The following is a 25555-nucleotide window of genomic DNA, read 5'->3' as shown; positions in this document are numbered from 1 at the left end:
GGAGACATGCATACATAAGGTAGGTTGTTCGCTCAATGGTTTTGCTCTCAGAGCATATTGATTCAAAGGGGGTAAGGTCCCTCAATGTCTCCTTTTTCTTGTGGGGGTAAGCAGGTAGTGGCATGCTTGTCTATAATTCCAAAAAGGTAGTTCTCAATGTGAGAGGCCATCCAGCAGACCATCATGCGGGAGGATCTGTCCTGCCTGTACCAGGTGTGAAGTTAGAAGGGGTGAATTACCTCAAGGCAAAAGGTTTTCGTGCCCATTCCCGGGAGAAAATCCAGGTTATTCAGTAGGGGTGTTAAGGGTCCGGGCGAAGTGGCAATCTGGTGGCACGAGACTGTCTTGTGGAAGGCCTTCAGGGTAGCTTTAATGAGTGGGTGTTGTGAAAATTCTGGGGGGCATTTTGCCCAGGGTATCCATGGTGCAAATTCCAAATTTATGAAGAAAAATTACTTTTTTCAAAATTGAATAGAGATTGGTTTTCAAAATTTTCGCTTATAATCACAAAAAATAAACAGCCCAGCAGTAAATACCACCAAAAGAAAGCTCTATTTGTGAAAAAAAGAAAAAGGATAACAATTTTGTTTGAGCACAGTGTAGCATGCGAGAGCACTGAAAGCCGAAACTTGGTCCTGGGTGGGAAGATGTATAGATGCCCTGTATTGAAGTGGTTAAGGTGACACTGACCTATAAACCGTACAACTCAGTTGAACAACAAACTGAAATTTTAAGTGGAGGTGTTTCATCAGATTTTCTAATGGAAGTGACGTTTCGTCATCGCAATCTTGCTACACCCTGCACTCGTCCACAGTAAGGATACATTGAGAAGGCGGCAAGCGGACATCTTTTTACACGCAACAGAGTCTTGCATGTCATACATTTTTACCAGTTAACTCAGCTTATATAGTGTAATTCAGTATTTTGAAATCCGTTTTAATGCAGATTCTTCAAAACAGCGGTGTTCTGCCAGATTAAAAATCTAAACAGTCACACGGATTTTTAAATACTGTATTTCACTAAATAAACTCAGTTTACTGTTAAAAATAACATGTGAAATGCAAAACTCTGGTGGGTGCAACAACACACACACACACTTCATAATATATGTGGTTTGCGTGCTCCTTATGTGCTTAAATAGGGTGCCCCCTAGTAGATGTGCACTCACCCATAGGATTGGACCAGCTAGTTAGGTTAAATGCGTGTGGGGCGACCCCTGTAGATCTCCTCTGGACCGTTGAACTATAATGAATGTTCCTCATATAGATTGATAGAGATAGATTAGATCTATCTCTCAGGGATATGCAATTAGCGGACCTCCAGCTGTTGCAGAACTACAAGTCCCATGAGGCATAGCAAGACTGACAGCCACAAGCATGATGGGACTTGTAGCTCTGCAACAGCTGGAGGTCCGCTACTTGCATAACCCTGAAATAAAATATATATACACGTGTGTGTGTGTGTGTGTGTGTGTGTGTGTGTGTGTGTGTGTGTGTATACATATATATACACACACACACACACACACACCCCTCATTACGCAGTACCGTTTAAAAATAACTTTTATTCCAAAGAATTTAAATATATTCAACTCACATGTATGAGTGCCTGATATCATGGCACCCGGAGTGAATAGCAGGTAAAAATATCATCGGTGAAAGCTGCCTGATCAGTTTGTGCAGCAAAGGGATCGATTTCTGGGTATGGGCGGAAGTGGTCACGATCACGTGACTCAGCCTTTATGCATTTCGGCCTACTAGATTGGCCGGCCTCAGGAAGTTACCTGGTCACAGATGTTTCCTTGTGCGCACCCCAGGGAGCGCGGGGGACCAAGGTTCTGGGAGGTGGTCAATGTACGCCCTTCCAAAGTTAGAGTCTCGCTGTAGCCATCATTCGGCTATAGCGCAGTCGTTTAGTTAATGTTGCTGTAGGCCTCTTGGCAGCCTCCCTGGCCATTTTTCTTCTTGTCTTTTCATCAATTTTGGAGGGACGGCCAGTCCTTGGTAATGTCTCTGTTGTGCCATATTTTTCACCACTTGATGATGACTGATTTCACTGTGTTCCATGGTATATCTAATTCCTTGGAAATTCTTTTGCACCCTTCTCCTGACTGATACTTTAACAACGAGATCCCTCTGATGCTTTGGAAGCTCTCTGCAGACCATGGCTTTTGCTGTACGATGCGACTAAGAAAAATGTCAAGAAAGACCTACTAAAACAGCTGAACTTTATTTGGGGTTAATTAGAGGCACTTTAAATGATGGCAGGTGTGTACTGACTCCTATTTAACATGAGTTTGAATGTGATTGCCTAATTCTGAACACAACAGCTACAGCCCCAGTTACAAGAAGGTGTGCATACTTATGTAACCACACTAACATATTTTAGTTTTTTTATTTCTACTTCCCCCCGCTAAAAGATCCACACAGTTCACAGAAACAGAGCTGGGGCTGTCAATCTACTGATGACCCCTCCCATGTCACAGTTTTTCTCTTGGTGTCAGGAAAACCTGTAGTCATGCTGACAGTAGCGGAATGAAGCCGCAGAGAGAAATTAGGCTCGATGCACACTGGGCTTTAAAAATGGCAGTTCCTTTGGCAGAAAACAAAACGATCATACAGAGCATTTTTATTTTATTTTACATAGTTTCGACAAGTTTGTTTTTTTAAGCCAGAAAGCTGCAATCAGAACCGCAAACCAGAAGGGTTTGGTTTTCCCTCAGCCTATAAACTTTGAGATCAAAATATGCATGCAATCGTCCTAATGTGCATGGACCCATAGGATAACACTGAGCTGCTTCTATAGATAGAACTCAAAACTCCTGTAGTAGCAGAGATTTTTAAGCCAGTGTGCATGGCTTAAAAGTACACACTATAGTGGGATTTGCTTTGTTCATGTTTCATGTGAGGTTTTTAACCACTAACACACATGAAGGGGGAGGGCAATATGTAGGTGAGGAGTGAGGGATAGATAGATCTCTACTACTACTACTACTACTGGTATTAAGTGTACATGCTTGGGCAATGCAAAGGTTTACAATAACAGGATTTATTGTAACATTTGCACTAGAAAGAGGGCGATTTGGTTAGGGGTGGGTACAATCTGTGCTTGGAAAGGAGTTTGGGAAGGGGGTGGGGGGGTGCAAGTGGATTTGTGCTAGAAGCAGGAGTTGGGGAGGGGAGGTAGGGGGACCGTTAGGCAAAATCTGGCATCTTCATTGCCTACTAGACTCTGCCTCACCTTCTATTGACCCCTGAACCCCACCTTCTATTGACCCTTGGCATCCTTTACTAAATTAACCCCTGCACTCGGTCCCTTTAAGCCACGGCCACTATTTAGTAGAATGAAAGCCACACCTAATTTTTGCTGTGGCACTTTTTCGCAGGCAGGAACGTCCAACTTATGTTCTTGCACACCCCCTGTCCTGCAAACTATTGACCTACAACGTAAAAAAAAAAAAATAAAAAAAAAAAGGGCTAGATCTAGGCCCGTTTTAAGAACTACTAAAAAAGTATCCACTAGCAGTTTTGACAGTGTAAAAGCAGACAACAGAACACAATCAGAGACCATAATTGGATGAAATGCCTGTCAGCAGAATTGGTTCATTGTGAAATTATATTCTAAATATATACTCGTGCTAATGGTGTGCAAAATATAAATGAAAATGCAAATATACTGTATTTATCGGCGTATAACACGCACATTTTTCCCCCTTAAAATCAGGGAATAATCACGGGTGCGTTTTATACACTGATCCTCCTACACCGATCCTCCGCCGTTTTGACAAAGCTGCAATTGACACTGACAAGGGTACAACGGTGGACAAGGCTGCATGAGAAAGCTGCATATGGGCAAGGCTGCATTGATGGGCATTTAAATGTAATTTTTTTTCCTTAAAATTCCCTCCTAAACTTGGGGTGCGTGTTATACGCCGATAAATACAGTATACAATACAGCGCTAGCAAATACAATATAAGTGAAAATTATGAACATGACAGTCCCTATAAAGCGACTGAAGTGCTCCGATCCAAAAGTACAAAAAGCTTCAGAAATTTTCAGGTGTACCACAACGACCTGCAAGGTCCTTGACGTCCTGTGGGAGGGTGAAGCGCGTAGACATAATTTCTGGTTCCTATTGATGTCACTTCCGGTTTTGCGGAACGGATGCCATGAACAGCATTTTTGCCCGTTTTTATCTTACTTTTTGTAAGTATCCATTCTCTTGCGCAATAGACCCATTTTTTGCGGTACTTCACCATCAGTCCATTCCTTTTTCATTTTGGGCACCTGTGTCTGGCTGAGAACCTTTTCAAAGAAGTTTTAACTGGTGATCTGAAGCCAAACCCGACATTCCTGGCCATCACTATTAATCCTGAATTGACCCCTAGACTGAAAAGCTGGGGATCGTTTTGATTTGATTTGGTGAGTGGGGACACAGGAAGGGGTGGTGTGGTGCACCTGGAATTCTGAAGAACTTTATATGGATTCTTATGTTCATCATTTTCACTTATATTGTATATATTATAATTGGTTTATTCTCTGCAAAATGTTGCCCTCCTTGGGCAAAGCAGTGAACCCAAAACATATTTTTTTTCCCCCGAAACATTTCTCTTACGAGTGCTAAATTACTGCTGGGTTACAAATAGTTGCATGTCGGGGGGTTATGCCACCTCCTGAATCACTGTCTGTTCTTTACCATTTCAATATCAGAAAACATAGCTTTTGCTACAATTCTGCCACTCCAACTAGGGCTCTCATATAGAGGTCGACAGATATATCGGCCGATATTTGCCGTTTTTTAAATAATCGGCATCGGCCGATTTGTGCTGATAAAAAGCCGATTTAGAACTACAGCCAGATTTTGAAATGACTTCTGTATAGAATGGTCTAAGTTGACTGAGTCGTCATAGCAACCCTTTCCTCCACTCTGGGCAGACTGCCAAGAAAAGAACAGAAAGATACAATGTTTACACTTGAATGAATTAAGTCATCTCTGTGTAGAAGTTCTCAGTTTAACCATTTAAAGACTAAATCTTTTCTGACACTTGTTGCTTACAAGTAAAAAATCCTGTATTTTCTGCCAGAAAATCACTTAGACCCCCCAAAAATTATATATATTTTTTTAGCAGAGATCCTAGGGAATAAAATAGCGGTTGTTGCAATATTTTATGTCACACGGCATTTGCACAGAGGTCTTTCAAATGCATTTTTTTGGGAAAAAAAATACACCATTTAAAAAATAAAAATAAAATAAAAAAAACAGTAAAGTTTTGACTACCTGTTTTTATTTAAACTATATATATATATATATATATATATATATATATATATATATATATATATATATATATATATATATATATATATATATATATAAAATTTTTTTTTTTTTTTTTTTAATCTAAATCATACATACAAGTAAACTGATTGGAGGTTTGTTTTGTTTAATAAATGTTTAAGTGTAAGAAATTTTCTGTATCACGTATAAAGGCCGCTTTCACACTGGAGCGGGCAGGCGTTGATGGTAAAACGCAAGTTTTAGCGGCTCTTTACCATCATTTTAGCGGTGCTATTTGGCTGCTAGTGGGGCACATATAACCCAGCTAGCGGCCAAGGAAGAGGTTAAATGCGCCCATGAAGCACCGCTGCCAAATCGCATTGCATGCGCTTCGGCAGTGGTGCCCATTCATATCAATGGGCAGGAGTGGTGGAGGAGCGGTATACACCACTCCAAACATGCTGCTTGCAGGACTTTTTTTTAAGATCCTGCCAGCGCATCGCCTCAGTGTGAAAGCACTCTGTCTTTCACACAGACTGCAGGTGAGCCATTTTACAGGCACTTTACAGGCGCTATTTTTAGCCCAAAAGCGCCTTAAAACGCCCCAGTGGGAAAGGTGTGTTAGATCAAGGGGGATTAAAAATAAATAAATAAAATAAAATCGGCCTAACATATCGGCCCAAAAAATTCGGCATCATATATCGGCTATCGGCCGCCATGATTTCTAAATATCGGCATCGGCCAGAGAAAAACCCACATCGGTCGACCTCTACTCTCATATACAGCAGCTGCCTTGTCATTTGTCCAACCCTTCTCACCCCTTGTCTGCTCACAGAATACAAAGTATTCCATGAATGGACAGGGAAAGAGGAGGAGCAGAGAGGATGGTGTCTGTATGATGGCTGCAAGTCTTTAGTCAGGAGTACTTCCTGGCACCAGTGAAGTTGTAAATCATAAATAATAGACAGCCATCTAGGAGACATACACCCAACAAGTAGCTTTTTTTTCCCCTAGAATCATTTAAAAGAAACGGTTACAAAAATAAAAAACTGTCTGTCTTTGATAACGCCCTGTGGGAAGGGAGAAACGCAGCTTGCTGGACCACGGTGACATCACATCCGATGCCCGTTCAATTACAGTTAGGTTGTAAGAGAACCTATTGGATTAATGGACTGGTAATTGATGTTCATCAGTTTTCCCTCCACCTTGGAAAGATTGATTTTAATGAATTAAACAAGACGTACCTTACTATGTGGGCTCTTTCTCCATAGGTTTGTGCCTGAAAACACCCCAGGAAGGATTGCACCCAGGAGTTGGCATTTTCATCACCCCACTCACCATACTTATGCCCCATACACACGGTCGGAAATTCAAAAACGGAAAAAGTCTGAAAATCCGATCGTGTGTGGGCTCTATCAGACTTTTTCTGTCGGAATTTCCGACTAAAAAATTTTGAGAGCTGGATCTAAAATTTTCCGACACCCAAAGTGCCACGCTTGCTCAGAAAAAATTTGGAGACGAAAGCCATTGGCTACTGGCCTCTGCGTAGTCCCATCGTACGTTTTGTACCGTCGCCTCGTTCCAAACGATCGGATTTTCCGACAACTTTGTGCAACAGTGTGTATGCTAGACAAGTTTCGGCCAAAATTAGTCGAGGAAAAAAAAAAGGGAAGAGGAAGATGGATTTTGTGGTCGGAGTGTCCGACCATGTGTATGAGGGGCATAAGCCTACCTGACCCGCAACCCCCTACTGCTTGGGGGGGGGGGGGGGGGAGGGGGTCCATTGGATCTGGCAAGTTCAACCATAAGGGGGGTGTGGGTCCTGTATGCACCTGTTTACAGGATATTTTTTTTAGCACAGCAGCACTTTTGAAAGGAACTTGGGAAAGGAGCTTATCAACTAAGAACTGCTATATGTTTATGTGCATGTCTTTTTTTGGACTTTCACTTGTCACATATTTAATATTGATTTGCTCTATTTCTATCACAGCAGCACCTGTGAAAGGAACCTTCCAACTAGAAGTTTATACAGGATTTGTAGATCTGCACAATTAATCGTTAACAAAATAGAATAAAATCGTGATCTCGATTCAACCCTCTGGCGATCTCTATTGCACAGTTTGCCGATCCTTTCATATAACAAGTGGAGAGACTTATCTGCTCACTCAGCTGTCAAAACAAAACATCTGGACAGTCTGCCAAGTTTTTAAAATGAAACATTGTAACCAACTTCCTTCTTTAGATCAAAGGGAAAATGTGTGTGTAAAAGAAGAAAATCCAGGCAGTCTGCCAAGTTTTTAAACAACCTGTAAATGGTGGAATTTTAACCACTTAAAGTTAGCCCATTTTTTGTTTTAATGTGAAAGATGTTACGCCACCTGAATCGTGAGAGAATCATGATCTTTTAAGCAAAAAAAAAATAAATAGTGATTCTCATTTTAGCCAGAATCGTGCAGCTCTACATATTTGCATTTTTTTAAGCTTTCACTGGCTACATGCTTGATATATATTTTTGGGATCAATTCTGCACTTAATTTTGTATGCACTACAGTTGCACTTTATTGTATTTATTCAGGCCGTCAGCGCTGTGGTACTTATACCCTCCCCCCCCCCAAAAATAAAATGACTGCTATATAAATCATTGATAGAAAACACACTACTAATGCTGGAGCAGTGATATTCTTCTCCTGTATTGAGTTGTATTGTAACTGTACTGTCTGCCCTAACATTGTAAAGCGCTGCCCAAACTGTTGGCACTATATAAATTCTGTATAATAGTAAACCTGAATTGTTTCAAGCCCACTGCCCTGTGGCTAATATGCAAATTGTGAGCAAGTATGCCAAGGTTTTCAGTCAGAGCCTTCCACACAGTAAGAAGTTGCTTTTTGACAGATTATTTTTGATCGTGGTTAATGCGATTAATCAATAGCAGGATTGTAATTTCGGACCTATGTACTGCGGGCAAGATAGTGCCAAAACACTGTGCCAAGCATACACAAAAAATAAGTCTCACCGTCGTCCAGCATTAATCACACTGCTTTCTTCCTGAGAATTGAGCTGTTTCATATAAACCTGAATACGTGCATTGCAGATCATAAGATTTTTCACCGCATTCAATATTTGAGGTTTCTGAGTGCTGACTGATAACAACTTGCAGATTCCTTCCCGCATTCGAACTTCAAAGTCTAGCTTTTCTTGAATGCAGCTGTCCTAAGGAAAACCGTTAACATAATATCATTAATACATAGGAAAATAAAACACAAATTTGAGATTAACACATTTGAAATGCTAATTATTTTTCCTATAACAATAACATTTAGAGCATGTGTATGAACCAGCAAGTGGTGGAATTCATGTTTATTGCCTACTGCCATACAGCATCTGAGCACCTTGTATGAAAGTATGCACTATATAGACCTACAGAAAGCACAGCATTATACTAATGGGTCTATTTATAACATGGGCGTTCAACCTGCAGCCCACCAGCTGTTGCAGAACTACAAGTCCCATGAGGCATTGCAAGCTGCTGACAGTTACAAGCATGACTCTAAATGGCAGAGACATGATGGGACTGAGTTCTGCAACAGCTAGAGGGCCACAGGTCGAGCAACCATGATGAGTTAGGGCATCAGAGCACCGAATATTAAAAAACGCAGGGAGGACCACAAAATACAAAAGTTAGAGACCTGAGAGTACAAGATCCAAGCAATGTATTCTTCTAGCTGGCCATAAACAGCAATGTATTAGCAATTACAATCCGCATTCAACTGTAAATATAAAAAAAAAATAAAAAAATAAAAAAAAAAAGGTATAGGAATCTGCAACAAAGGTTGTTATAATCCTTGCAATGTACATCGATCACCCAGAGGGGAATTTTTTTTTCTCAACAAAAGTCAAGTTACGCTTTAACAGAAGTTAGTTGTTTAAACAGACCTGTGTGAAAGAACAGGTTTAAAACATTTCCGTCTATAAGCTGCAACTCATGATTGGTGTATTTTGACATGGGCCTGTGCTGCTGTCAGCATGCAATGTCTGAGGGGAGAATGGGGATTCCTTCATCCACCGCACTGTGGGGGGGGGGGGGAATTCAATAACCAAAACAGCAATGTTTACCCTCATGGCTAAGAGGATAGAATTAGAAATAGACTTGAAAAACATAACATTCAATAAGTCACCGAGACCAGATGGCTTACACCATGTTTGTCAGCCACGTTTGTGGTGCCATTAACAACTTATGGCACTGTAAGTGCAATAAATGCATGCTTTTGCATGAGTTTATGGAATGGCCAGATGTGAATGGGGTCTAAGGGAGCATTTGACAACAGTGGTAAATTCCAGGAGCCATGCATCACCCCTAGGCTGCCATGGCCCATCTGTTGTTGCAGCTCCCTCCTCTCCCTTTAAGCAGCCACTCATTGACACAGGGGAGTTGGAGGTGTGGGATCATGAGTAGACCAGAGCAGATAATATAAATGTACACTTTTTAAATGGGGAAAAAAAAAAAAAGGAGGGAGGACTTCTAAATACTGTCACCGGTAAGTCTAAGAACCTTTCAGGGAAACCTTAGAGCGCAGCCCCCCCCCCCCCCAATTTCCAGGAAACACATGTAGCCTTTAAATTCCTCCTCTTCCATCATGGCTTCATTTATTGTGTCTCCTCCGCCATGGTGGAAGTGCATGCTGGAATCAGGGAGCTGCTCTCTCCAAGGTGGAGGGAGAAGGCTTACCTTTGTGATTTGTGTGCAGTGACCATACCAGCACACCCCCCACCCCCCACCATACGGGCAGGGGGTGTTCTGGAGTCGCCAGTCTCTCCAGCTCAGGGGGATGCAAGGGCCCGCTGGAAGCAGCGACGTCTATGTGCCCGGGGTCCACTGGCATGGCCCTGGCGGCTGGGCGCCGCTGGTCAGTGATGCGTCCCACCTGTTGGTTCCGGGTCCCGGCCGGCGACGTCATGTGCGGTGATGGGGCGTGGCGCAAGTGGTTCCAAACACTTGGAATGCAGAGACCAGGGGGCGGGTCTGTCAACCGGTGGTTCCGGCCCTCGACACCCAGACTAGGCAAGTCAAAAACCAGATGGTTCTCAATATTTGTATTATTGTGTGGTCTCAGACATACTGGAAAACAAAGCACAGAAAACCAACAACCATGACCGACATGTAAAAGCACTTCTAAGATGTCCTGAAAGGCTCTTAGAAACACTGTCACGTCTAACCAAGTCTCTTAAAATCACTTTTCAGGACAAACCTTGGAGAGGATAACCAAGAAACTTACCCTAGGGTGGGACTACTGCCTGCAGTACCTTCTTGCCGAAGGCTTGATCTGCAGCATACAGCAAGTCTAACTTATGAGAAATATTGAGTAGTTGGACCAAGTGGCAGCCTTGCAAATTTGTTCAGGCGCAACACCGAATGAGCAATACCTAAGGGGGGCATTTCTCCCTTCGCTTTGTAGACCTCCGTGATTGCTGATCTAAGCCATCTGCCCAGTGTGCTTTTGGAAGCTTACTCCCCTTTATGTGAGCCTGAGAATATCACAAAAAGAGCATTTGACTTTCTGAATTCTTTGGTGACTGTTGGAAAGTGTAGCAGGCATCTCCTCACATCCATGTGTTGAAAGCTTCTTCTCCTGGACTGGCAGAAGCTGAGGAGAAAGTGGGCAAGACTATTTCCTGTGAACAGTGAAAAGTTGTAGAAACCTTAGGTAGAAACGCCGTATCTGATTGAAGGATCACTCGGTCTGAAAAAACTTTTATAAAGGGTTTTGTGACTGCCAGGGCCTGAAGCTCGCTGACTCTTCTTGCCAACATGATGGCTACAGGAAAAATCGTTTTAAGAAGTTTTGTAAGGATGCTTCCTGTAAGGGTTCAAAGCGGAGCTCCCATGAGACCCTGTAAAACAGACAAATCCTAACTGGGAAAAACTTTAAGAGCTACCGGCCTATTTCATGCAAGTGCCTTAAAAATAAATAAAATCTTGAACTTAAGACTTCTCTGGATAGAGCCTTAAAAACACAACCCACACCACACTGAGCACAAACCCCCTTGGTTTTCAGGGGAGCTGGCTGCCAGCCACTTCTCCATTCCGTCATGGAGAAATTCTAAGACCGATACTAAAAATGTTGATCCTTAGAAGTGCACCAGAAATTGAACTTTTTCCAAACTTTCAGGTATATGGCCGAGTTACCTCCTTTCTACTGGAAAGTAGGGTCTTCACTAATTTAATCGGAGAGGCCCTTGGCTTTCTTCAGAAACCAAGCACATGTAGCCGGTCTGCTTCTGGGTGGTGCACAGAACTTCTGTACTTTCGAGTTGTGTTGACTGGCAAGCAGATCTATATGAGGCTGCCACCAAGCTTCTGAGATCGGGAAAAAAAAATACAAAAAAAACAAACACTTCTTGGTTCAGACTCCATTCTGCTTCCACCACTCTCCTTTGGCTTAGTAGGTCTGCAAACAGATTTGGGATCCCTTCAGATTGACTGCTGAGGCGGCCACATTCTGTTCGGCCCATGTAAGTAGCGCACTGGCCAGTTCTAGGAGTCCTCTGCTCCTGGTTCCTCCCCGTTTCAATACATAAGCTATTGCAGTTGTATTGTCTGAGAGAACCTGAACGTGTTGTCCCTTTACCACTTTTTGGAAAGCCTAGAGACTAAGAAAATTGGCCTTTGGTTCAAGCCAATTTGAGGACTTTTGGGTTTCCATTCAGGTGGGCTCCCCAGTCCGTTAGATGCTTGTCTAGGGGAAAGATCCTTTGCTAGTTTGGTTGGATTCCTCTAATCACTAGAGTGTCCATTTTACGCTTGAAGCAAGTTTGATGTGTTCTTCTAGCGACTCCTGGTGCGACCATCTTTGTAAGATATTCATCTGGCCCACTGAATAGCTGGAATCGATGCCACGAGAAGGCCTAATGCCGCGTACACACGAGAGGACTTATGTCCGGCAGACTTCCAAAGGAGTTCCGCCGGAGTTCCGACGGAGTTCTGGCGGACTTTTCGACCGAACGGACTTGGACACACACCATCACACCAAACTCCGACGGAGTCGAACGTGATGACGTACGACTGGATTCGAATAAGGAATTTCATAGCCAGTAGCCAATAGCTGCCCTAGCGTCGGTTTTAGTCCATCGGAGTAGCATACACACGAGCGGATTTTTCGAAGGGGACCGGGTCCGGCGGAGTTCCGTCGGGAAAATTTGAAGCATGCTTCATTTCTAAAGTCCGTCAGACTTTTGCGAAGCTAAAGTCCGTTGCAGCCCACACACGATCGAATAGTCTGACGGACTCAGTCCGTCGGACTTTGGATGTCGAAAAGTCCGCTCGTGTGTACGCGGCATAAGACTGCCATGGTTGAGTGGACTGGAACTGAGCGATATGGACCTTCTCCTGTGGCAGAAACACCTTTTGAAGCAGAGTTTATCGTATAGCCCAGAAACGTCATCTCCTGTGTGGGTTCTAGATTTGATTTTTCTAGATTCAAGAGCCACCCCAAATTCTTGAGGTGAGCCTGAGACACTTGCGAGATTTGTCAAGACTTGTTCTTTGAAGTCTGCAAAAGACAGGTCGTACAGATATGGGTTGACTGAAATGGCTTAGCTTCAGAGGTTCCAGGGCTTCTGACATTATCTTTGTAGGGAAGGGGGGGGGGGGGGGGAAGGGAAAGAGAGAAATGGGGAGCCGGGGGAATGAAAGTCCGAAAAGGCAGAGCTCTGAATTGGAGATACCAGACTGAAGTTTGCAAGTTGAGGGCCAGACGAAGAAAGCATTCTGAAATGTTTGTAAGGGGGGGAAAATAGACCTGTTAATTTCAGAAGAAACCGATACTTCCCCAAAGGCTTTTTCACCAGGAAGGAAGAAATCTCCTCCTCCAGAGACAAGGCTCCTCCATAATTCTGGACCGCAGGGTTATAGCACCACCTTCAGGGGTAGGACACTATGCAGAAAAAAAAAAAAAAACACAGCACGGCCTATGGGTGGTCCTAGCTGGTACCCTCTCTGCTATAGACAGTCACAAAGCAGTACAAGAAAAACCACCAACCAAGGGGTGGGCGCTGAGTCAATTACCTCCAAGAAAGGACACTACCTGCCTGGAGTTTGCATGTTCTCCCTGTGCATGTGTGGGTTTCTTCCAGGTACTCTGGTTTTCCTTCCACATTCCAAAAGACATGCTGGTAGGTTAATTGGCTCCTGTCTAAATTGACTTGTAGGTGAATGAATGAGTTATGGACCTTAGATTGCCATCTCCTTCAAGACAGGGTCTGTTAATCAGCAAAAACACCCACCCGAGAATGCCAAAACATCAACTTTGTAATACCTGGTAAAGTTGTGAATAGACAACCAGCCTTGCAAACTTGAGACAGAGGCGCCTGATGCTAGAAAGCCCAGGAGTCACTAAATCACCCTAGCAGAATGTACTATAACAGGGAAAGGAGGAGACCGACCATTGATGGCATAGGCTTGGCCAACTGTCTGCTTGATCCAATGAAAAAATAGTTGCAGAGGAGGGTATGGGTATCAAAGAGCACAGCCATTTCCTCAGCAGCCCCAGTGGGATCCCCAATTAACAATTCAGGCACCAGCACCTTTTCATGTGCAGCAATGGAGGCAGAGAAATTGTACTCTCTATCCAAGGAATCAGTGCCCATGGCTCTCAGCAAGACAGCGGCCACCGGGGGGGCGGGCGCGCGCAAGACAGCGGCCACCGGGGGGCGGGCGCGCGCAAGACAGCGGCCACCGGGGGGCGGGGGGCGCAAGACAGCGGCCACCGGAGGGAGGGGGGGGGCGCAAGACAGCGGCCACCGGAGGGAGGGGGGGGGCGCAAGACAGCGGCCACCGGAGGGAGGGGGGGGGCGCAAGACAGCGGCCACCGGAGGGAGGGGGGGGGCGCAAGACAGCGGCCACCGGAGGGAGGGGGGGGGGGCGCAAGACAGCGGCCACCGGAGGGAGGGGGGGGGGGGCGCAAGACAGCGGCCACCGGAGGGAGGGGGGGGGGGCGCAAGACAGCGGCCACCGGAGGGAGGGGGGGGGGGCGCAAGACAGCGGCCACCGGAGGGAGGGGGGGGGCGCAAGACAGCGGCCACCGGAGGGAGGGGGGGGGCGCAAGACAGCGGCCACCGGAGGGAGGGGGGGTGTGCAAGACAGCGGCCACCGGAGGGAGGGGGGGTGCGCAAGACAGCGGCCACCGGAGGGAGGGGGGGGCGCAAGACAGCGGCCACCGGAGGGAGGGGGGGGCGCAAGACAGCGGCCACCGGAGGGAGGGGGGGGGGCGCAAGACAGCGGCCACCGGAGGGAGGGGGGGGCGCAAGACAGCGGCCACCGGAGGGAGGGGGGGGGCGCAAGACAGCGGCCACCGGAGGGAGGGGGGCGCAAGACAGCGGCAACCGGAGCGGGGGGGGGGGGGCGCAAGACAGCGGCAACCGGAGCGGGGGGGGGGGGGCGCAAGACAGCGGCAACCGGAGCGGGGGGGGGCGCAAGACAGCGGCAACCGGAGCGGGGGGGGGGCGCAAGACAGCGGCAACCGGAGGGGGGGGGGGGCGCAAGACAGCGGCAACCGGAGGGGGGGGGGCGCAAGACAGCGGCAACCGGAGGGGGGGGGGCGCAAGACAGCGGCAACCGGAGGGGGGGGGGCGCAAGACAGCGGCAACCGGAGGGGGGGGGGCGCAAGACAGCGGCAACCGGAGGGGGGGGGGCGCAAGACAGCGGCAACCGGAGGGGGGGGGGCGCAAGACAGCGGCCACCGGAGGGGGGGGGCGCAAGACAGCTTGCGCGCGGCAACCGGGGGGCGCGCGCAAGACAGCGGCCACCAGAGGGGGGGGAGGCGCAAGACAGCGGCAACCGAAGGGGGGGGTGGTGGGCGAGGGTTATCCGTAAAGTGTGGCTCTACAATCCCCCAGCATGCCATTCCGATCCCAGGCTTCCATGCGGTGTCTGTGGTGAATGAACCCGTGCTGTATACAGGGGCTGCTCATTGTACCGCACAGACAATAATAATAACAATAGACGGAGTTGTATCGGGTCAGACTGCAGGCGGCACTCACTTCCTGTGCAGGGAAGACGGCGCTCTCCCGGATCTTCTTCCTCTTGATCTCCATCCCCAGGGCGGAACACTTGGATACGGTGGCCCGATAACGCTCACTGCGGCGGAACATTTGAAATTGGCGCCGCTCCCCTCCGAGCTCCGTCGGCTCCATTGTCCCAGTGACGTCACCCGCTCCTTGGATTCAGCAGGACACACAAGGCCCCGCCTCTCACAGGGCGGACCGTACCACTGTGCGGTGATTACTGGGAGCTCCGAGAGAAGAGAAAATCATGTCACTCGTTATAGTCATTTATGTCATTCATGTGTGATTTTCGTACCAACCTAATACATTCAGTATTAAACGGCTTGACCGAAATTACACTCCCCCTCCCCCCTCCCCCCCGGTTTCATGTGGGACTTTCCTTCTGGATAGGGATAGAAATAAGCTAGGCGAACAGGTGCAGAAGGGCCACGGAGGGTCACATATCACCTGTCCAGTGCCACCTGTGTACTATTACCTCTGTAGTATTACCTCTGTATTATTACCTGTGTACTATTACCTATTCCCTATCACCTTTATATTATTACCTATACACTATTACCTTTGATATTATTACTTATACACTATTACCTTTATACTATTACCTTTTATATAATTACCTATACACTATTACTTTTGATATTATTACCTTTATATTATTACCTATGCACTATTACCTTTAAATTATTACCTATACATTGTTAGCTGTCCACTATTTCCTGTCTATTATTACCTTACTTGTGCATTATTATCTTTACAATATTACCTGTCAGGCCATTGTTACCTACTAATACCTCTCAATTATTACCTATATGCTATTGCTTATACATTATTTCCTGTCCATAATTACCTGTACACTATTACTTGTCCTTTATTTCCTTTACATAATCACTATTCTTATTACACACCATTGCCTGTCTATTGTTACTTGTACACTATTACCTGTACATTATTTTCTGTTGTTTACTTTTATATCATTATTATCTGTCCATTTTTGCCTCTATGATACTTCCAATTATGATCTGTACATTATTTCCTTTCCATTACTGTCTGTCCATTATTATCTGTGCATTGTTACCCATATATTAGTATCTGTCCATTAGAACCTGTAGATTAAAGTAGAACTAAAGGCAAAATTAAAAAAAAAAATCCAGGTAGATTAACCACTTGCTTACTGGGCACTTAAACCCCCCTCAGTCCCAGACCAATTTTCAGCTTTCAGCGCTGATGCATTTTGAATGACAATTACGCGGTCATACAACACTGTACCCAAATGAAATTTTTATCATTTTTTTCCCACAAATAAAGCTTTCTTTTGGTGGTATTTAGTTACAGCTCGGAGTTTTATTTTTTGCTAAACAAACAAAAAAAGATGCAAAAAAAAAAAAAATCATGTTTAATAGTTTGTTATAAAATTTTGCAAACGGGTCATTTTTCTCCTTCATTGAAGTGCGCTGATGAGGCGGCACTGATAGGCTGCACTGGTGAGCACTGATGGGCTGCATTGGTGGGCACTGATAGGCTGCATTGGTGGGCACTGATAGGCTGCACTGGTGGGCACTGATAGGCATAGTTAAGGCGGCACTAATAGGCACAGATAAGGCGGCACCAATGGGCACAGATAAGGCGGCACTGATGGGCAAAGATGGGCACAGATAAGATGGCACGGATGGGGGGCACAGATGGGTGGCACGGATGGATGGCACGGATGAGCACTGATAGGTACCACTGATAGATGGGACTGATGGGCACTGATAGGTGGCTCTGATAGGTGGCACTGCTGGGCACTGATGGGCGGCACTGCTGGGCACTGGTAGATGACACCGATGGGCACGGATATGTGGCACTGGGGTGCAGCACCTTTGTTGAGGCAGATTGTGGGCACTGCTGGGTGGCACTGTGGGCACTGCTGGGTGGCACTATGGGCACTGCTGGGTGGCACTGACGGGGGGCACTTACTTTTTATTAATGTGGCACTGGCATGGGGCAGATGGGCACTAGCAGGGCTGGCCGTGATCGGGACTGATGTCCCGATCACGGCCTCCGGTGATCGGCTTTTTTTTTTTTCTCCTCGCGAATAATAGCCGATTACCGGCTCCGTTATATCACATGATCAGCTGTCATTGGCTGACAGCTGATCACGTGATAAGGCGGTCGGGATCGACCCCTTGCATGGATCGGTGATCAGGCGAGTCTTATAGACTCGCCGATCACAGAGCGTGCCGCGCGCGCCCCTCAGGGGGCGCGCAGGCCGCTCGTGCACGGGACGACGTCAATAGACGTAGTCCCGGAAAAGGAGATCCGCGCTGTAGCCGTCATTCGGCTATAGCGCGGGTCTCAAGTGGTTAAGGGAGGGTTATCCCCCTTGACAGTTTTATTTTTGCCATCTGTGGCTAGATTTCCCTGCAGTCCCTGGCCCATAGCCAAAACAGTGTATGAGAAATCCCTCCAAAGTGAGGGAAACCCTTGTCACCAGAAAAAGCATCAATGCACCGATTTTATTTACAATGAGTACAAGTAACAATACTTTTTTTTTTTTTTTATCTCTCACCGATACCAATTAATGATACCTACGGCAACTGTTTTGTTTTAACTTCAGGTGTCAGCACTGGTACAAAGCATTGAAAAGTTATTTACAAATGAAATAAATAGTTTTTTTGTTTTTTTCTATTTATTTAGAACTTTTTCAAAGTGAAATGTGTAAATGTATGTTAATATATATGTGTAAAAATATTCACTAAAAAAGCAAACAAAAAAAAAGTTTTAATTGTTTATCGTTTATCAAATAGACGTGAACAAAAGAAAAAAGCAGGAAAATAATAATTAAATGGAGGTGAATAGGGAGTTAAGGCTGATTAGAGTAAATTAAGGATTATTAAGGGGTTAAAAAAGAGGAACATTCAAACAGAAATATACAAAAAGAAACAATTTTTATTTTAGTGTTTCAGGGCTGAGCAATGTTGTTAATAAACAATTGCTGGTGGCTTTTTTTTTTTTTACAGCTCCAGTTACCATACTTTTTAATCGCTTGTGGACCAGGCGACGCAGTTTTACTGCGGCAGGTTGGCTCCGCTGCACGAAATCACATTATTGTACATGATCTTGCGAGGCTTGTATATCAGGCGCGCATGCCCGCCGCAAGCTCCGTGAGTCCGACCGCGGGTCCCACGGACTCGATATGCGGAGGGATAACCGCGATCGTCTCACGGAGAGGAAGAACGGGGAAATGCTAATGTAAACAAGCATTTCCCAGTTCTGCCTAGTGACTGGACACTGATCACAGCTCCCGGTGATCAGTGACGTGTCACACATACCCCTCTCCCCACAGTTAGAATCACTCCCTAGGACACACTTAACCCCTACAGCGCCACCTATTGGTCAACCCCTTCACTGCCAGTCACATTTATACAGTAATCAGTGCATTTTTAATAGCACTGATCGCTGTATAAATGTGAATGGTTCCAAAATAGCGCCAAAAGTGTCCAATGTGTCCGCCATAATGTCACAGTCATGATAAAAATCGCTGATCGCCGCCATTACTAGTAAAAAAAAATAATAATAATAAAAATGCCATAAAACTATCTTCTATTTTGTAGATGCTATAACTTTGGCTCAAACCAATCAATAAACGCTTATTGTGATTTTTTTTTTTTTTTACCAAAAATATTTAGAAGAATATGTATGGGCCTAAACTGAGGGGAAAAAAATGTTTTTTATATATATATATTTTCCGGGGATATTTATTATAGCAAAAAGTAAAAAAAAAGATTTTTTTTCAAAATTGTCACCCTTTTTTGTTTATAGCGCAAAAAATAAAAACCGCAGGGGTGATCAAATACCACCAAAAGAAAGCTCTATTTGTGGGGAAAAAAGCACATCAATTTTATTTAGGAACCACGTTGCACGACCGCGCAATTGTCAGTTAAAGCGACGCAGTGCCGAATCGCAAAAAGTACTCTGGTCTTTGACCAGCCAAATGCTCCGGGGCTGAAGTGGTTAACCACTGGGGAGACCCACTGACAGCTCAAAGAGCCAAGCTTGAAAGTATCGGTTTCAGGTATCAGTGCATTTGAATGAGTACCGATACTTGTGCAAATAATCAGTATCGGAACCGGTACTAGTATCGGTGAAACCCTAGTTCACATATGTGTGGCCGCGGTTTGGTGCCTGGGGTCTGGTGCTTGTTCACCAGCCTTAGACCCCTTTCACACTGGGTCATTTTGCAGGTGCTATTGCGCTAAAAATAGCGCCTGCAAACCAACCTGAAACAGCCGCTGCTGTGTCTCCAGTGTGAAAGCTCCAAGGGCTTTCACACTGGAGCGGTGCACTAGCAGGACGGTAAAAAAAGTCCTGATAGCAGCATCTTTGGAGCGGTGAAGGAGCGGTTTGTATACAGCACCCCTCAACTGCTCATGCCCATTGAAATCAATGGGACACCACGGCAGAGGCACTTTGCAGTGATTTTTAATCGGCCACTAATGGGGGGGTAAAAACGCCCCGCTAGTGAGCAAATAGCGGTGCAAATCCGACGGTAAAGCGCCTCTAAAATAGCGGCGCTTTACCACCAATGCACCTCCTGCCTCGGTGTGAAAGGAGCCTAAAAGAAACATTAATTTGACTACATTAACAATTTGAAAATTAACTGAATATTCCCATATCAAAAGTTCTTCCAGTATATGGCTTGCTTATGGAGAAAAAATGCTCGTCTTACAGAATCTAAACTGGAATAAAATTTGCAACTGTATGGAGTAAACCAATCAATATAATACATTTACAGGAACATAATGCAATCTGCCTCACTCAGCAAGCCACGCTACAATACCCAGGGCTCGTTTAGACCAGATCACTATGTATTCAGGCAAATCTATAACCATAATAATATAGGGCAGTGGCTTTGAGCTCACTGGTTTAGACAGTCCCGCCACCAGACCCTGCAACAGTCCCACAATGCCATGCATAAAGCTGGCCATACACCAGGAAAATCTTGCATGAATGAAGGATAAATCTGCCAGAACTTTTAATAGTACCATTATAGACTCTACAACAGGCTTTCTCAACCTTTTAACCCTAGAGGAACCCTAAAAATAATTGTCATGTCTCGAGGAACCCTTATGAAACCAAATCAGCAGGGCTCAATAGGAACAATGCTGCTTATATTAGTGGTCAATGGGAAGAATGTCCCCCTTTAGGCTGGATTCACACCTGTGCAGTTTTAGTGCTTTTTGCATTTTGCAGATTTGCACTACAGTCCATTCACCATGGTTTCCTATGGAACACGTTCTGTAGTGCAAATCTACAAAATGCAAAAAGCACTAAAAATGCATAGGTGTGAATCGGGCCTAAAGTGGTGTTCAGAATGCCACCCTTCAAGAGGAAGTAAAGGCAATCTAAAAAACAACAAAAAACAAAACAAAAGAAAAACACACCCTGTAAGGCAAAGGCATAATGAGCTAGTGTGCATAGCATACTAGCTCATTATGAATAACTTACCAGAGAACAAAGCCCCCGAAGCGGTCCTCCGTCTTCCTCTTCGCCGTTGCCATGTATCCTGGAGCGACTTCCAGGTCTCGTTGCTCCAGCGCTGTGATTCGCCGGAGCTGCGATGACATCACTCCCGCGCCATGTGCACGGGATCCGACACGATCTGCGGCCTGCACAGTGCGCCTGCGCACCGCTGTCTACGGCGCATGCGCCGTAGACAGCGGCGGCTGTCTTTTTAAAAAATTTCTTGGACCTACAGGTAAGCCTTAATCTAGGCTTACCTGTAGGTAAAAGTGTTTTTTTAAGGGTTTACAACCACTTTAAAGAGGAAGTAAACCCTGATGGGTTTACTTCCTCTTTGATTCCCTGCAAAGGTAAAGCATAATGGACTACTATGCATCGCATTGTAGTCCATTATGTGTCACTTACCTGACACAGGAGCCAGCGATGTCACGGCTGTCCCCTGTAGTCCGGAGCATCCATCTTCTCGGTGGGTCTCGCTGCTCCGGCGCTGTCATTCGGCGAAGCCGCAATGACGTCACTGCCGCGCATGCGCACGGGAGCCGCCACTCGCGGCATATCGCCGTTGACAGCGGCGCGCTCAGTGCGCCTGCGCGCCATTGTCTGCGACTCATGCGCCGTAGACAGCGGTGCCTGTCTTTCGGCAAATATCTCCTAAACCATGTATGTTTAGGAGATATTTCTTGGGCCTACAGGTAAGCCTTAATCTAGGCTTACCTGTAGGTCAAAGTTGGTTGTAAGGGTTTACAACCACTTTAAAGACAGCTAAAAAGATATTTGGTGTCATGCTGCTGGCTTTTCTAAGTGGTGCTGAATCTTGAAGTCTGTAGGCATCATCAAATAGGTGGTCCACCAGCCACACCTCAAGGGACCCCTAGCAACCTCTGGAGGAACCCCAGGGTTCCATGGAACCCTGGTTGAGAATGACTGCTCTACAAGTTTCAAAATAAACTTTTTGTGCAACAGAAAGTTACAGACATAATAAAGTGGAAGTGGATACATGATAGTTGAATCTTTTTTAAAGTATAAGAAGTATCATTCTGCCCACCCAGGGGCTTTGCTTCATACTTAAAAAGATCTAGAATGACAAAAGGTACAGTATACTTGTACCAATCAGAGGCCTAAGGCCGCGTACACACGGGCGGACTGTTCAACCAACTTAGTCCGCTGAACAGTGTTTCAGCAGACAATCCGCTCGTGTGTGGGCTTCAGCGGACTGTTTCAGCGGACAGTCTGACGAACAAAGTCTTACGGAATTTCCGTAAGACAGTCCGTCCAAACTTGGTTTCAGCGGACAGTCCGCTCGTGTGTAGGCTAGTTCGACAGACTAAGTTTGGCGCATGCTCAGAAAGGATTTACACGGCGAAGGTTGCATTGCAGTGTATTGGACGTCGAATTTCTCGTCCCGTCGTACGTGCCGTTCACGTCATCGCGCACGCTTTCAGCGGACTGTCTGCTCATCGTGTGTGGTCAAGTCCGTTCATGCAAATTTTGAACGGACTGTTTGTCGGATTGTCTGACGAACTTAGTTGGGCGAACAGTCCGCCCGTGTGTACGCGGCCTAAGTGGCATAGAGAAGGACTGTGCCTGGAGCTTCGCATAAAGTTGTCCTGCTTACCCTTGTTTTGATCACTATGGGTCAACTATACCAATTCAACAATTTTCATTGGAAAATTCAGAAAACATTTGTTTGATTGCCAAGCCAATGTTTAGAATTCAATTTTGGGATGCAAAAGTGCAGTACAAAAAGTATCTCTCCCGAACAAAAATCACATTCACAATTAGAATTTCATTCTTTTGTGAAAAAATTTTCATTCACCATTAAAGCCATTGAAAAACCGCTGAACAAAAAAAACCAAAAAACTGCAATGCCATAATGTGCTAGTAGGCATCACTTACTAGCACATTATGAAATACTCATCCTAGAAAGAAGACCTCTCAGCTGCACCCGGTCACCACTGACATCTCCCATCCTTTCTTCTGGGGTCGCAGACTTTGGCACTGTGAGTGGCAGGAGCCGCACTGCTGACATGGGTGAATATCTCCTAAACGGTGCATGTTTAGGATATATTCATTTTACCTACAGGTAAGCCTAAAATAAGTGGGCTTTACAACCCCTTTAAAGAGATATTACAGGCAGATATTTTTTTTTCAACAAACATGTTATACTTACCTGCTTTGTGTAATGGTTTTGCACAGAGCAGCCCCCATCCTTCTCTTTTCAGGTCCCCTGCCGGTGCTCCTAGCCCCTCCATCCTGCCAAGTGCCCCCATAGCAAGCAGCTTGCTAAGGTGGCACCTGAGGCGCTGCTCTGTGTGTCCTTTCACACATGAAGCATGGCTCAGCCCACCACTGCTCTGTCCACATTTTGAATTTTCTCATCATTGCGTTCTAAAAAGAACACAAATTTCACGCTGACACTAATGATTAGAAAATTGAACAAACGTTGTTAGAAATCAAACAACTTTGAACAAAATTCTACTAAGATATGGTCAGCTTTAAGCCATATAGTCTGTTTACCCTTAATTTTTCCTCTCAAACTCTGCCTATGTAGTGATGTAGGCAAAGTTTGGTAGAGATTACACTGCATTGCTATGTCTTTCTGCCCATTGCTTTAACCCCTTGCTGTCAAGCCTATTGTAAAATGATAACCAGGTGTTCTCATATCCTGAGTGGACGTCATATGATGTCCTACCAGTCCTCTGGGGCACATAGGGGCGCAATCTGTGACCACTGTGTCCCAATACAGTGGAACTGAGTGATCAGTACTGGGCCACTGTGATCATCCTAGGTACTATGTGATTGCTGTGACAAATCACAGTGATCACATGCTCACCAAGTAAAAACTTTAATGAATGGAAGCCAATCATGATTCATGATATACTATTGTAATCTCTGTGATTGGTCACAGGGATCACATATTGTACATGGCTAATCATAGTGGTCGTGTACCATGTGGCCAATCACAGCATCACAATAGTAAAAAAAAAAGTAAAACAAGAAGCCATTCATGACAGTTAAAATGATTGCTATTACAGTGATCATCACTGTAACAAGCAATCACAGTGTGAAAAAAAAATCCCAGTCACCTTCCCAGAGAGTGTCCCTTTCACATGGCCGGGTTAGTTGTGGCCACTGGATTTCTGCTGCAAGACTCTGCAGAGTCTTGCTGCTGGAATGACTGGGTAATGCAATCAGCAGTGGCCACTCAGCCTTTTTAAACTAATGGTGGGCTGACAGCGGCTGCTGCTGTTCACATGTAATGGTAGGTACATGCTATTCACATGTGCTGTGGGTACATGCTGTTCACATGTACTGAAGCTGCACACAGAGTAGTTAGCTCTGGATAGGGACAAATGTGCAAGCCTGGACACACAGATTGTAGACTCACACAGACTAAATCATTTACACTGATTTGGGTTATTTTACCCAAGAAGTGTAGCAGAATATATTTTGGTCTAAATTTATAAAGAAAGATTATTTATTTACAAAATTTTATAGCAGAACCTAAGTTATTTTTTTTTTACATTTTCAGTATTTATTTATATAGCAAAAAAAAAAAAAAAAAACAGTGGTGGGTAAATACCACCAAAAGAAAGCTCTAGTTGTTGCAAAAAAAAGATAAAAAATGGCATTTGGGCACAATGCTGCATGACTGAGTAATTGTCATTCAAAATGAGATAGCACTGAAAACTTAAAAATAGCCTGGACAGGAAGGGGATGAAAGTGTCCTGTATTGAGATTGTAAATATACAGCATACATATGCATTCATTTTAAATTGCTGCTAATGCACCTTAGTACATAGGAAACCAAACCTGACCCTTTTTTCCTTTTTCTTCTTTTTTTTTTATTTAAAGAGCCCCTAAATAAAAGCACAGGAGCTCATTCCAACACATCCTATGTTGTGTTGCAAGGTGTACATAACTACAACTAGGTATTTAGGTATTTAGGTGCTGCCTTAGGCCTGACTAGACTCGTGCAACCCCTAATTTAAATATGACCTACCCCTTCCTGTCAAGGCCACACCTTTTCCTTTTTAAGATCCGCCCTGTCATCTTCATGGGGGGGGACAGAGAGGCGCTGCGGGAAGAGGGCAGAGAGGGATGCGGCATCTTTTCAATTGGGGGAGAGGACATATGCTAGTGGTGGGGGAGGATAAGACCCCCCCTCTAGCACATATCTTCCCCCCTCCCGAAGCACCAAGCACATATCCCCTTACCCCTACCTCTCCTCCCATCACTCCCTGTGTGCATCTGTTATCTGCCCCCCTTTCCCCTATACACAGACCTCAGACCAAACAGCATGGCTCTTGCACTGAAGTCGTGTCCCTCCTCTGTGGCTCCTTCTGTACACTAGAACATAGGAGACGAGGAGGAGCCAAGGATTGTGTGTGGCTGTCAGTGGGGAGAGAGGCGTCGGCTGCTACTGAAAGCCGATCACCGCTTGTAGGACCACAGACGGCAGATGTCCCGGGTGCTCACGCTAGCGTACCCCATTACCAGAGCTCAGTACTGGAACTTGTTGTGGCACTGGGTTCCAGAACAGTGGCATCACTAGGGTTGGTGTCACCTGTTGTGGTAAAAATGGTGTCACTCCCTATTTTTGGGCCAGAGGCCCAGTGTTGGAGCTTGTTGTGGCACTCAATAAGGCCTACAGGACAGTGCAGGTACAGCGTGACTTTTTCTCTTCCCCTGTAGCACTCAATTCCTCTGCTTTTT

The 25555-nt window shown here is 45.3% G+C and overlaps 1 protein-coding gene across 1 annotated transcript in view; it reads right to left on the bottom strand.

Annotated features, from left to right (window-relative positions):
- Window positions 1-15497, bottom strand: part of RTKN2 (rhotekin 2) — a 122470-nt gene extending 106973 nt beyond the window's left edge. The window contains exons 1-2 of the mRNA XM_077453798.1: window positions 15314-15497; window positions 8292-8488 (exon numbers count right to left, since the gene is read on the bottom strand). Of these exons, the coding sequence (XP_077309924.1) occupies window positions 8292-8488; window positions 15314-15466 (350 nt within the window). The 5' untranslated portion in view covers window positions 15467-15497. The remainder of the gene's footprint in view (window positions 1-8291; window positions 8489-15313) is intronic.
- Window positions 15498-25555: the final 10058 nt, after the last annotated feature.

Source organism: Lithobates pipiens, unplaced genomic scaffold (assembly GCF_037356315.1).
Source record: "Lithobates pipiens isolate NorthernLeopardFrog02 unplaced genomic scaffold, aLitPip1_a1.2 Scaffold_25, whole genome shotgun sequence".
NCBI classification, from domain to species: domain Eukaryota; kingdom Metazoa; phylum Chordata; class Amphibia; order Anura; family Ranidae; genus Lithobates; species Lithobates pipiens.
Note: the sequence above shows the minus strand (reverse complement) of the source record. Positions and strands in the feature narration are given on the sequence as shown.